Source organism: Prionailurus viverrinus, chromosome B2 (genome assembly GCF_022837055.1).
Source record: "Prionailurus viverrinus isolate Anna chromosome B2, UM_Priviv_1.0, whole genome shotgun sequence".
In the NCBI taxonomy this organism is placed as follows: Eukaryota; Metazoa; Chordata; class Mammalia; order Carnivora; family Felidae; genus Prionailurus; species Prionailurus viverrinus.
Genome location: NC_062565.1, coordinates 134637690 through 134652003, shown reverse-complemented (window position 1 = coordinate 134652003; position 14314 = coordinate 134637690). Strand labels below are relative to the sequence as shown.

The 14314-nt window shown below is 48.8% G+C and overlaps 1 protein-coding gene and 1 long non-coding RNA gene across 2 annotated transcripts in view; one reads left to right on the top strand and one right to left on the bottom strand.

Annotated features, from left to right (window-relative positions):
* The window catches only part of UST (uronyl 2-sulfotransferase), a 306460-nt gene extending 298948 nt beyond the window's left edge, over positions 1-7512 (bottom strand). The window contains exon 1 of the mRNA XM_047860296.1: positions 7065-7512. Coding sequence (XP_047716252.1) covers positions 7065-7311 — 247 coding nt within the window. The 5' untranslated portion in view covers positions 7312-7512. The remainder of the gene's footprint in view (positions 1-7064) is intronic.
* Positions 7513-8545: 1033 nt separating this feature from the next.
* LOC125165198 (uncharacterized) lies at positions 8546-13563 on the top strand. The gene is made up of 3 exons (XR_007152014.1): positions 8546-8939; positions 9752-9845; positions 13491-13563. It is a non-coding gene; the product is annotated as an uncharacterized LOC125165198 (long non-coding RNA).
* The last annotated feature ends 751 nt before the right edge of the window (positions 13564-14314 follow it).

Here is a 14314-nt window from a genome sequence, read left to right as displayed (position 1 = left end):
CCCCCAGGATTCTTTTGAAGAGATCCTTGCTTCCGTTCACTGTTAGGAATGTATTTAGATTTCATTCTATATGCAGACACTGTAATTAGCACTTTGAAAGTGACTAAAAATGAAACTTTCTTGCTCCTTGAGAAGGTGCACACCTATTACACAGAGAACAATACGCCACAGTATTGTGTTTCAGCCAGCACCACCTTTTGCAACTTCAAAACAAATAGCAAAATCATACATCTGATAAGGGTCTAGATTCCAGAATATGTAAAGAACTCTTAAACCCCAAAAACAAAAACACAACCAGGTTCAAAAATGTGTGAAGGATGTGAAGAGACATTTTTTTCCAAAGAAGCCACACAAATGGCCAACCAGCTCACGAAAAGATGCTCGTCGTCACTAATCATTAGGGAAATGCAAAACAAAACCACAATAAAATACGCTTCGCATGCACTAGGATGCCTACAATCAAAACAATGGAAAGGAGGGGCGCCTGGGTGGCACAGTCGGTTAAGTGTCCGACTTCAGCCAGGTCACGATCTCGCGGTCCGTGAGTTCGAGCCCCGCGTCAGGCTCTGGGCTGATGGCTCGGAGCCTGGAGCCTGTTTCCGATTCTGTGTCTCCCTCTCTCTCTGCCCCTCCCCTGTTCATGCTCTGCCTCTCTCTGTCCCAAAAATAAATAAAAAACGTTGAAAAAAAAATTAAAAAAAAAAAAAAACAATGGAAAGGAACAAGTGTTGGTGAGGATGTAGAGAAACTGGAACTCTCGTACATTGCTGGCAGGGATGGCCACCAGTGCAGCCACTGTGCAAAACAGCTTGGCAGTTCTGTAATAAGTTAAACACAGAATTATCATATGACCCAGCAGTCTGCTTCTGAGTACGTACCCAAAGGAACGGCAAGTAGGTATTAAAACAGAGACGGCACGCAAGAGTTCGTAGAAGTGCTATGCACAACAGCCGCGAGATAGAAACAACCCCAACATCCATCAACACCTGAATGAATAAACAAAAACGTGCTATATCCACTGGCATATTATTCAGCCATAAAAAGGAAGGGAGCATGATGCATGCTACAACATGAATGAGTCATGAAAACAATATGCCAAGTGAAAGTAGCCAATCACAAAAGACCACGTGTTATATGGCTCCATTTCTAGGAGATGTCCGGAATAGGCAAATCTACAGAGACAGAATGTAGATTACTGGTGACTTAGGGCTGAGGAGATGGCGGAGGGAGGGGACATCCAAAGGTAGATAGGGTTTCTCTTCGCGCTCTAAAATCAACTAGAACAATGGCTGTATTTGTCTATGAATATACTGAAAACTACCAAACTACTAAACACTTTAAATGTGTGGCTTGTATGGTTTCTGAATTATATCCCGATAAAGCGGTCTTAAAAACTTAATAGCAATAGTGAAAGGTGCTTCAGGGGCGCCTGGGTGGCGCAGTCGGTTAAGCGTCCGACTTCAGCCAGGTCACGATCTCGCGGTCCGTGAGTTCGAGCCCCGCGTCGGGCTCTGGGCTGATGGCTCAGAGCCTGGAGCCTGTTTCCGATTCTGTGTCTCCCTCTCTCTGCCCCTCCCCCCATTCATGCTCTGTCTCTCTCTGTCCCAAAAATAAATAAACGTTGAAAAAAAAAATTAAAAAAAAAAAAAAAAAAAGAAAGGTGCTTCATTTGGAATTTTCTTGCCCAACAGTTGCTACAGTTTTTTGATTTCTGCAAATCAGAGTTTTGGGTGAAACAGTAGTGTTTGTGTCCCCAGGTCTAATACATAAAAGGGTTTATGGCCATCACTGCTTAAAGTTGAGTTTCTCTAAATAAAAATCAATACAGGTAAGACGAAATTTCCCTGCGGTCAAGTGTTCCCATCTTTCAAAACCAAAAACAAAACCCAAAAGAGCAAATGATAACTCGTAACAATTCAGGCGGCCAGGATCTGTCAGACAAGATGCCTTTTCATTGTCCATCACTGCTCCCCTTCAGGACAGCTGCAAGGCAAGAGACAGTGTCTGCTCCTAGAGCTTCCTCGGGGGAAGCAAAAGATACTATCTCTTTCGGGACCCCAACAGCTTGACCACTTTCATTCTGGCTTCTCAAATACAAAGCCAACTAGTGTTTTAAACCTGGGTTGATGACAGGGAATTTAAGGAAAGACAGTATCCAGATAATACATATTTATATGTGCTTTCAAACAATTCATACTGAGACTAGTCTACAGCAAAAATAGTTTACAAAGCAGAATGCCTTTCACCATTCATGTGCCGTGTTTACTGACCAGTCTGCCATTGCTGAATTCCATTTTCTGTCCTTCTTCTAATACAGTGCTACTGTGTCCCCAACCAACCCCATAAAACACATTTGCAGCTATGAACAAGAATGCCGTTTTGGTTTTTTTTTTGTCAACAATCTCTATTGATAACATTATATCTAATGCATTCATTTCCTAGATTGCTGTCTGGGGCCCAAACTATATTTAAACCATGCTTGATGTGCAGAAGACAAATTAAATTTGACTTGTAAGGTTTAAAGAAATGATTTTGTAACAGACCAGGACCTCTATTTTGACATTTTCCTTTAAATTCATTTAAACTTAGAGAATTTCAAATGCAACACAGTTCCATCTTTTTCTCTGTCGTCTTTTGACTTGAAATTGCCATCCTCGTATATAATACATATAAAGATTGGCAACTCTGGAAACTGAAATAGAAGTGGTACGTCCCCATTTAAAGTAGTACAACGTAAAAATGGAAAGGAAAGCATGTCAATTTGAGATCGACCCAACAAATTTAGTTCCCATAAAGGCTAAATCACATATCCAAGGCTTGATGATAAATCATTAGAGTTTGCCAGTTGTAGAAGATCTGTAGTAAGCCAGATCTTATTCAGTTTACATCAGTGTAACGAGTGTTATCCCAAGATTCTGATATTTCCACAGCTCATAAGTAATGAGGCTACTGGCAGAGGCTGTATCATAACCTAATTTCTGGGGGGGGAGGGGGGGGAGATCTTATGTGATTTTTATTTGTTTTCCATAGCAAATAAAAGTCTGAATGCTGCTTCAAAACACAAAAATGCATTTCACTGAATTGGAAGGACTATGGTAGCCAAGTTCAGGCACAGCCTTTTGCTAAATCCATCCATTTACCCCACTGTATGCTCGTGTTCTCCCTCTACCCATTTCAAGAAAGAAAATACCAAGGCCACAGTTATTCCTGCATGATCCACCCCCCTAACTTACTTTCCTTTTTGCAAATGTGTTGCAGCAGAAAGTACCTTTCAGGAGAACATACTCTGCCCGTTCCCAAAACAGACCAGAAAGAACTGTTCCACTGGCTTCTGTGGGAAGAGAAAGCATCATCGCTGCCTCCTTTCCCTTTCTTCCCCCACTATTCCTTCTGGTTACCAGCTCCGCCCCATTCCATCCATCTCCTAGCCTCAGAGAGTCTAAAGCCAACTGGAGCTGCGGCTGTTGGCTGGTCTTTCCCTTGAAACAATGAGGCTTAAGCAGCAAAGCAGATGCATTTTTCAAAGTCGAAATGTAAAAGATGAAACCACGCACATCACCTTTAAAATACTCGGTAAATCTCCTCTCTTTCATTTCCGGTCTTTCGCTCAACTATATAGGAGGCTTTCTGAAAGTAGAGCTGTATTCCGGAATGATGGTTCTCGAACTTCAGCCTGCATCAGAGTCACCTGGAAGACTTGCTAAAGTACAGAGTGCTGGGCCCTCCGCCCAGACTCTTTCATTCAATTGGTCCGGAATGAGCCCTGAGCATCTGCATTTGTAACAAGGTTCCAGGTGATGCCGATGCTGCAGATCCGGGGCCACACACGCAAAGCTTCTAGCGTGGTCAAAGAACAAATCGCTAAAGGAAGGCAAAAGATCGGGGATTTAAGATTCTAATCCCCATCACCTCCAGTTGTGTGGGTCTGCTAAAGCTGAGTTCCGTGGCACACGGGGATTAACACGGGAAGGTGGAGCTAAGAGCAGACCAGCTGCTTGACTGACTTCCCTTCCCTGCTGGCCCCTGAAGATGTTCAGAACAAAAGTAGCAAGAAAAGGAAAGCGAAATTATGCAAATAAGTATGATTGTGTTCAGCCAGTCTGCTCTTGAGATCTGCACTTGCCTCCTGGCTGATTGGAGAGCTGCGCAGTGGGCGCCCGAATCAGACGGAGTTGGGTTCAGGTCTTGCCTACTGGCTGTGCGTCCTTCAGCAAGTCAGTGAATCCGTGTTCTCATTCCTGCCACATCAAAAATGGGAATAACAACCGAACCCACCTGTAGCATTGCTATGTGCATACAATTTCATTCTGCATGTGCACTGACGGGACCAGACACAATCAATGTTAGCTTTGATCGTGAATGGTCATATCTCCTGGCTCTACTGGGAGAACATTCAATGGGTTCAATGTTGTAAGACCTATTCGATACAGTAGGTTCAGTTATTAATGCCAATAAATAGCAAGTAGAGACTCTGTGTCAGACATATAATGGCACACAAGTATATTAAAATAACACCCTGGCAACAATTTTTGCTAAAATGTTATTCTGATTTGGAAAATTTTCACTTTATCTGGACTTATATTTAAGGAAAACACTGGCCTCCAAAATTGGCTAACTCAGGAAATTGAGAGGATATGTTGACTAACCACAAATTTTGTTTTGACAGACACTAAAATAATAGAATGGACGAAACAAGGGGAAAGTATTCTGCAGATACCTTGGCCTTATATTATTAAGGGTATATTTTAGACCCTCTTAAAGACCACAAGCCCACTCTTCCCCCAAATCATTATATTTATGTAACAAACAACAGGGAACAAATTTGGCCAAGGTATCCTATTTTCAGTTCACGGAAGTGATGTCATTTTTTTTTAACCCATCATGTCAGTCAGAAACTTCCTGATGAGTTACTAACAGGAGCGATGTTCAACCGATCAGTCCTTCCCAGTTCCGGAGTGAAGTCACCCTTCTACCAACGGAGCCCCCAAATTTATCAGGCCTCATCTTTTGAAATATATGATGAAAGCATTCAATTCTGGGCACAACACACTTTGGGCTCAATTTTCAAAAGGTTAACGTGCCAGACGTCACAGTTTCTTGATTTTACCCCCTGGGATTGCCTCTGTTCTTTCCTCCACTCGGGTTTTCCTGTCCCCAAGAAGGGTATCAGAACCACAACATCTTAGGAGCTGGGTGGAGGTCTGAGATACAACCTAGTCCAGCCCGGAACTCTGTTAATGAAAAATCCTGAGGCCCATGAAGTTTGAGCGCCCTCCCTAAAGCCAACTGCTTTGAGGGCACTAAACACAGATGTCTTCCCTCTCCATGCACTGTATTTTCCCTGCCCCACTGGCCTCCACATTTTGCTTAAAGGGAATTTCAACAAAGTATTCGTTATCAGATTTTACAGACCCCTAAGCTTCAAAAACACTTCCCAGTGCCAGTTAACAGGGATTATTGTTGATGGTTTAAAAGAAAAAAAAAAAAAGTTACCTTCCTAGCACTAGCAGGTGTCTGAGGCCCTGTGAAGTCTCCATGAGACTCCAAAATGCAGAACTCAGGGAAAAAAGAGATTTGACTCCTTAATAAAAGTGCGTTATTACCCCCAATCTTCTTAGAAGCCTGATGCTGAGGATTGTTATTTGCAAATCTGCTCGGACAATGTTTTCCTTTAATTTTCCCTAAAGCATCTTACAAAACCAGAGTTCTCCCAAGTTTCTACCGAAACAGGAGCGTACCTTTTAAAATCTGAGCTGCTCTGCGTGGAAAGGGCATGCTTGTTATCTGCGTTTCTATTTCAAAACGCCTCAACCCATCTGTCACTTTGCTGAGGTGGTTCCTGTCCTTCGAAAACGGCCTGCTATCCAGACCTGTGGCTTCCGCGACTCAGGGACTCTTGAGGGAAGTGTGGAGGCTTCCAGCCCCCTGGAGTCTTTGGCCCGATACGGCCCAGCGCTCCAGAGGCTTCCCTTTGCGCACCCGCTCGCGCCAGGCAGATGCCGGAGGTTGGCCGGGTGGCTCAGGTTCATCACCTCGGACGCGGGCAGGGAGCTGGCGCCTCCCCAGCCTCTCCCCCCGCCCCCGCAAAAGCTCTCCAGGCCGCGCGGGCAGGGGCGGGGGGTGGAGATTCGGCCCCTCCCGATAGGGGCGCGCGCCAGCCGCGGAGCCGGGACCCGGGCGTGCGCTCGCGCGGCTCTGGCACCGCTCTCCCCGCGCCCGCACCGAGCGGCGGGTCACGCCCTCTCTCTGCGGCCGCTCTCTCCTCTCGCCGCACAACCCTTTCCTCACCTCTGCTAAAAACGGGCGGCCTCGCTCCTAAGACACCGAGCGCAAGGCAACCCTCCCCCCCCCCCCAAAAAAAAGTTCTGACTTGAGACGCACGCAGCGCCGAAGAGAGTCGGGTCACAGCAGGCGACACTGCCGGCCAGGCTGACCCGGGCCCTCGAACAGCCCCGGATCCCCGGACGCAGCCCCTCCCCGCGTCCTCCTCGCCGCCGCCGAAGGACAAGCCAGCCCAGGGTCAGCACGGGGGCCCGAAAACTGCCCCTAGGTCACGGAGGCCGGCGGGCAGGAGAGGGACTCGCGGGGCAGAACTGGCAGAACCGAGCGCGGAGGGGAGCTAACTCCACCCCCCCCCACGCCCCCGGAGTGCTCACGAGACAGGACTACGGTCACCGACAATGCCACGGGGTGGGGGGAGGGGGACTGTGCCTTCCCCTCGCCGCTCTCCACACCTCCAGGCCACAAAACACACACTCGTACACACCCACAAACACACACGCCCGCACTCCGCCCCGGACCCGGGGACAGAGGCGGGGAAGGTATGCGGCGCCCCGCCCGGGGTACCTGCCCGGCCCGCCGCCTCCGGGCGGACGGACGGGCGGACGGCCGCACGCACGGACGCGCGGGAGGGAGCCGGCACCCGGACGTCCCACCTGGGGAGCCTCGGGGCGCCCGCGGGCGGTCGCAACGCCACAAGTCCCCGGCGCGCCCCTGTCCCCCACCCCCTCCCCCGCACAAGTTCGCGCGGCCACCGCCGCCCTCGCCCGGCCCCCCTTCCTTACCCAAATACTGCCGCAGGTCGAGCAGGAAGCGAGGGGGTCCCCCGCTGAGCTGATAGAAGAGGGAGCCCAGGCAGAAGACCAGCAGGGTGGCCATGCAGAAGCCGTAGTCCCGGAGCGAGAAGCGCAGGAAAGGCAGCAGGGGGACCCGGCGCTTCCAGCTGCCCAGGCCCGGAGGGGCGCCCCCCAGAGGGGTCCCATGGGGCCAGGGATCCGCGCCGCCGCCGGGATGCTGCTGCTTCTTCTTCATCGCCTGCTCCGCCGCCTCGCACAGCCTGCCCGTGCCAGGAAAAGGTCACCCATCCGCCTGCGAGGAGGAGAGCCCGGCCGGCCGGCTGCACATGGGCAGGGCCGCGCCGAGGGCAGCCCGGGTGGGGGCGGGGAGGGGCCGAAGTTGCCGGGCTCAGGAGACTTTCCTCGGCATGGTCCCCGCCGCCGCGGCCCGAGCGGCCGAGGTGCCCGGCCCCGGCTCGGCCCGCGCCCGCGCCCGCGCCCGCTAGCGCCCCCGCGCCCCGCGCCCCGCCGCGCCTCGGGCTCGCTCGCGGCCGCCGGGGCTCGCCTCCAGCGCCAGCGTGGACCCCCCGGCTTTGTGTCTGTCGGTCTCGGCGTGTTTTGTCCCGGTTCAGACTCCTCTAAAAGACGGCAGGGAGGAACGGGAGGCGGACACCGTCGCCTTGCTCCACCTCCTTGACAGGGGTTTTCCTTCTTCTCCTCCCCTTTCCCTCTCCGGCTCTCCGCGGCCCTCTCTCCTCCCTCTTCCCTCCCTCTCGGCGCTCGGGTCTCCGGGTTTCTCTCGGGTGTCACGTTACTGCCTCTGACCGGGGAGCGGGGCGGGGGGCGGCGATTATTCGCCACGAGGAAGAAAGTTTCTGGGTGTTTTTCTCCTTCCCCCTTTCTCTACAGTCTGGCCTCAGTTTCTGCGCCACCAGCGACCTCTGGGGGGCCCCGCTGACTTCCCTCTCTTGTAAACAGTCACCGGCAGGAAGAAGCACGACTTCTTTTACTATATGTTTTTTTTGTTTTTTTTGGTTTTTTTGTTTTTTTTCATTTCAGGAACTCGATTCTCCTTCTGGATCCCGAGCTGCCTACAAAAGGCCAGTTAAAAAAAAAAAAAAAAAAGGTACTTGGGTATGTGTTCGAGACTTGACTGAGATGGTCCAGAGCAAGTGGTGTGAATTATAATTCGACATGACCCCTGGGGCCAGGCTCCTCGCTCCGACTCCTGGTAGAGAAAGGAAAGAGGACGCTTTCCCCTTGCTCACAGAGCCCCTCATCCACGTAGCGCCCAGAGAGGCAAGGCGGCGGTACAGGGCGGACTCCGGGAGGTCCTTCCTCTAGCGGATAAGGCGGGGAAGGGTCCTTAGGTACCCACTTCATCGCCGCCTCCCTCCCTTCCTTGGGAAGTTTGTGGACCTGAAAGAGAACCTCCCAAGGTAGAAAAGACCGCATCCAACACCGATCTGGTGATGGGGGTGGGCGATGCACGAAAAGGGCTGCTCTCATCAGCCACACTTTCAGCAAGAATCATTTACTGCTGGAGACGAGCTGTACCACTTGAGGCTCAAGGGACTTGCCCAGGACACAGAGCTTCTAGGAGTCCGGTCGGGAGCTGCACTGAAGTCTGTCTGACTCTCCAGCCCACTGTACTAACCACTGCCCTGCACTGTCTCCCAGCCCGGGCCCTTTTCTCTTAATCTGCACAGTGATTGGAGGAAGAGATAAAACTCGCTCAGCCCAGGCCACCTTGAGAAACGATGCCCTGGGTTTTTGGTGCCTCTCACTGCAACATTCCAGTAGCAGCCAGCCAGTTGCAAGAAAGAATCAGGAGCCAGGGACCCCTATGATTCTAAGACCGTTTTCCCGAAAACCTTTTTAAAGGTGGGTATCTGAAAACTGTTCTATGGACAATAAGAGGATCCTGAGGTCAGGAACTTATAATTTAAGAATAATACGATTTAACCATAATCCATACCTCTCATTCCTGACTTGAAATGGGTGAAGAAGACACCCAGATCTTAAGCTGGAGAGAGTTATGGATGAGGCGGGTAGTGTCACACATGCACACACACAAATTCTACCTCCCAGTGCTCTGCCCTAGCCCACCTTCTCAGGGATCTGAAGGCTGCTTTGGGGTCCAAAAGGGAAGTCCCTTTGTTCTGTCACCGAAAATCCTATGCTGCTCGTGGTTTGTTTCACATTTATTCTATGAATCAGAGATTTATTTGGATTAATATGCACATTTGAGATATGTGAATGCCCCTGAGAGAATTAAGGCAATCAGTCATTGCCCATTAATGCGAATTACTTTAAACACCACACTGAGTAGCCCAGAATAGGCGCCCAATTAATAATTTTTTAGTCAATGAAGAGGGACTGAGGGTTGGAAGAGCAAAGCAGTGTTGATAACGTTTCAGAGACCACCTCTGACAAATCGGACCTGTACCTGCAGCCTGATCCCGTAATATGACGGTTTTTCATTAGATGTAAGATACTGTGCAAGGTTCTGCGGGCTCGCAAGGCCCAGAAACTTCTCTCACAGAATGGGTTGGGAAACCTTCCAATTCTTTCCCCTCGACAAAGAAATCTGAGCAAGAATGAGGTTATAACGGGGAAATGAAGCAGGCAGGAAGGAAATAAACATCTGTAAAAGTAAGTAAATATGGGAATAAGAGGGTTTTTTTTTTTTCCAGTTGGGAAAAAGTTTTGAGGCAAGCACAAGGAGGCAAGGGCCCAGCTTAGAAGAAACAAGCTGTGACATGAAGAATTTCAGAAAGAAAAAAACAGGTCAGTTTTTAAAAGGTTGCATTAACAGACTAATCGTCTTTAAAAAAACTCAGGAAGGGGAAAAAAAAATCAAGGTACAAAGAAGTTGTACGTGGGGAAAAGAAAAAATGCCTTGCATTTTCACCTAACAAACACTTAGATTTGGGGGTAAAATTTTGCTCTGTGAAGTCTTGTAAATGTCCCATCCAAAAAACAAACAAACTTTTAATCTCAAGTACTTACACTGATGAATGGTATCTTTATTTAAACCGGTTAATAAATCAACTAATTATGGGACTTTGTGAACAATTTTTATGGATAGTCTTATACTTAATATACTTTGTTTGGGGCACCTGGGTGGCTCAGTCGGTTAAGCGTCCGACTTCAGCTCAGGTCACGATCTCGCGGTCTGTGAGTTCGAGCCCCGCATCGGGCTCTGGGCTGATGGCTCAGAGCCTGGAGCCTGTTTCCGATTCTGTGTCTCCCTCTCTCTCTGCCCCTCCCCCGTTCATGCTCTGTCTCTCTCTGTCTCAAAAATAAATAAACGTTAAAAAAAAAATTTAACATACTTTGTTTAACACCTCGAGTGTCTTGGGCTTCTTCATCCCTTTTCTCATCAGTGACTTTTCCTCTCTCTCATCGGAGCCCCTCATTTTCAGCAGGAGCCTCTCTGACCATCAGCAGCTGCCCTGCTTGGTTCCCCAAATGTCCACACTCCAGCAATTTTTTCAGCCTTTTCAAGAACCCTCAACTTTTCAATCCGTCACTCGTCTTGTGTGTTCGCTTGCCCCTTTCCCCAATTTAGACACCTGATCCATCGTTGTGATCCCTGTCTTGCAGGGTCACCCCTGCGCCCCCTGGTTCCTTTCATTTTATATGCTACGGACTCATCTGGCAAAACCCTGCGAAGCCCGGCAGTGCCACTAGATTGGGCCACAGGACGACGCACAGTGTTGCTGACTGCTTCACTTTATGTTGGCCCAAATGACCAGCAGGGCCCGCCCGTTGCTGCCTAACAATCCCTTGCTCTAATGTGACTGCTTCTGTCTCTCTTCTCCCATCTGCACCTTGTATCTCTATTCCTTCAGTCTCAGCTGATGACTTGGCCTCATACTTTGTTGAGAAAATGGGAGCATTGGATAGGAACTCCTTCATTTCTCCACCAATCTACACCCCACGCGCCCACCTTCCTTCCTGTTTCTCTGTGTCCCTCCCTGCTTCAAGCAAGGCCAACTTGCCACTAGCCTGGACTCTTGATTCTGCCCAAACCGAAAATCTCACTCTCTCGCTAGCCTTCTGCATCTCTGCAATTAAGGGTGCTACCAAGATGCTTGGAGCAAAACCTAGAAGTCTTCCTTAGGGTTTCTCTTCCCCTCTCACCCCTGTGTCTAACCCGTCTGCAAATCCTAAAGGCTCTGAATCTGACTTGCTTGGCTACCACTCTGGTCCACCACCTCTCTCCCCTGGAGGACTGCAGCGGCCTCCTATATAGTTATGTTCAGGTTCAGCTGCGTATAACTAAAAAATCCCAAATAGCGATGGCGTGGGCAATATGGGAGGGCACATCTCTCTGCTGTGAAACAAGTCCAGAAATAGGCAGTGCAAAGTTGGTGAGGCATCCCGCTCTCACCAGGGACCTATCGGAGCTTTCTGTCCCACCATCCTCATTTGGAGGGTCACCTTACGAGTCACGATGTCCACTGCAGCTCCAGCCATTATGTTTACATTCCCGGCCGGTCACAGGAGGAAGCAAAAGAGGAAAAAAGGCCTCCTCCCAATGGAGTAAGCTCTTTTTATGCAGCATTCCAAAAATGCTACCAATCATCTTCTTACAGTTCTTTGGCCAGAACGTAGTCACAGGACTATGGTCCGGTTCTGAGAGAGAGCCAAGAAATAGAGATTTCAGCTGGGCACAGGGCTGCTACCAGAAAAAAAATCGGGGTTCTAGCACTAAAATAAGAAAGGACAGCTGGTGATTAAGTGGCAACCAGTAGTCCTGGCCATAACTCCTTCCTGCTCCCAGCTTTTCACTGGATACTCATCCCCCACATAGCAGACGGAATGTAACTCCCCTGCTCTAAACTTGCCCACGGCTCCCAAAACACTCAGAGGCAAAGCCAAAGTCATTTCCGTGCCCTACAAGACCCTATGCAATCTGGCCCCATTGTCTTCCTAGCCTCATCTCCGATCATTTTCCCTACTCCACCTGCCCCATCGCTGTTCACTAGACAGACAAAACTTGCTCCTCTATCAGGGCCTTCACAGCTGTGGTTCCCTCTGCCTAGAAGGTTCTTTTCCCAGATCTGCACATAGCTTGCCCTTGACTTCCTTCCAGTCTCTGGCCAGTGTTACTTTATCAAAGCAGTCTTCCCCGACTACCGCATACAGAATGCACACACGCACCTGCATTCCTTATTTCCTTGACCCCCTTTAACTTTCTCCATGGAATTTACCATAGTCCAAAATGTTGGTATTTTTTATTTGGTGTGTATGTCTCCTCCCTGGAAAACAAGAACCAGGGGGCTGTGATTGTGTCTCATTCATGAACTGCTCTTTCCCCAGCACCTAGGATAGTGCTGACAGGTAGTGGTCATTCAATAAATATTTATTGAAAGAAAAGTTAATTTTTAATATGAAGGAATTGAATGAAGCTCATGGAGTCAGATCTCATTATTCCATGTCTGCCCAATTGGGGATGAGAGGTAGAGGGAATGGAGAGCAGGTCTGCATCTCCTAGAACATCCAAATGATCATTGAAGGAATTCTTTGAGGTTAAAACTATATTTATTGAAAGGAAGAGTGGATGGGAGGAGGGAAAAGAAGAAAGAAGGGACAGAGGAATGAAAGGAGGAAAGAAGGGAGGAACCTTCATCGCCTCCATGACGCCTAGTCTAATTAGCAGTTTAGCCATACCCTGGGATTTGGAATGCCTCATGGAATAATAAAAGGAACGCAAACCCTTGAGTTTTGCCTGCTGCTACCATTCGCCTTGGCAGAAGTGCGCCTTATCTTCAAGACTGTGGTTCATTTCAGGGATTGAGGAATTCACTCTCCCGGAAGCCCAGCTCTTTGAGTTTTGGCTTTAGAAGACCACTGGGGCTACGTTTGTATCCTCTTTCTCTCACTGCCCTACTCAAAGTAGGTCCGTTTCCAGGAAAGTGTTTGAGCTAGAAGGTCCGTATTATAAGGATGATAAATCACAAGCCAGCCTGATCTGTTCCTCTGCGTTGGAATTGTGCAGTCAAATGAGAGAACAGGGTCTTAATAAGATTAAAATATCTCTGGCTTCCGGTCTCGTGGATCCCTGGTCATTGTGTCTATGGGAACTTGGTCTTGGGTTCTCTGTACACTCTCCACTGTGCAGCACACCCTCCGAACTAGCTACACACATCAAGAACAAAGGTGCTTTCCAACCAAGCACGCTCATTACTCTTCTCCCTCTCCTGAGGAGACAAGGCATAAACACGGAAGCAAGCAAGCCAAGAAAGACAGATAGCATTCAACAAAAGGGACTTTTAAATCTCAGATGTCTTGTGATGAATAATAATAGCCACACTGTGTTAGTCTCACAATATTCCTAGCATATTCTAATCACTTTACATGAATTAAGTCATTTGATCCTTACAATGTCATGCTGTAGGTGCTCTTGTCTTCCCCACTTTACAGATGAAGATACAGACCATAAGAACAAGGAATATTAGCTGTGGGAGATCTGGTCTGGGATGGCTTCCTGGAAGAGGTGGAACACGAACTGCATTGCAGAGTGAGTAGGACTTATAACTGGGCAGTAGCCCAGAAGGCATTCGAAGTAAAGAGAACTGACTGAGAAAGATTGCAAAATGTGTTTGCGGGGCAATGACGAGAAGAAAGGTGGAGATCTGTGGCTGCATCATTGCTACGAACGGGGGACCTCAATCACAGGAAACCAACTGTAGTTCGTCCAGAGGTTCTTTAGAGATTCCTCCCCTGTGCCAGTGCCCATGGGCTCTTAGCTCTCAGCAAGTGTTCAGCAGAAACTCTTGATTCTATTTCAGTTAAACAGATGCTGCTGAGAAAATAATGCCAACATAGGGAGTGCACAAAAGACAGGCATGGCTTACCTTTTTGCAGAAAGAAACCACTTATCCAAACAGGTACTGTAACTATAGACTGTGTTTCATCGTCCTAACCTAACACCGTGAAAGTCTAATTCCTCCACCTCTGAGAAAAGGGAGGGCCTCCAACAGACTTTTTTCTTTCCATCGTGAATTTTCTTTTTTTTTTTTTTTTTAACCTTTATTTATTTTTGAGACAGAGAGAGACAGAGCATGAACGGGGGAGGGGCAGAGAGAGAGGGAGACACAGAATCGGAAACAGGCTCCAGGCTCGGAGCCATCAGCCCAGAGCCCGATGCGGGGCTTGAACTCACGGACCGTGAGATCGTGACCTGAGCTGAAGTCGGACGCTTAACCGACTGCGCCACCCAGGCGCCCCATGAATTTTCTTTAAAA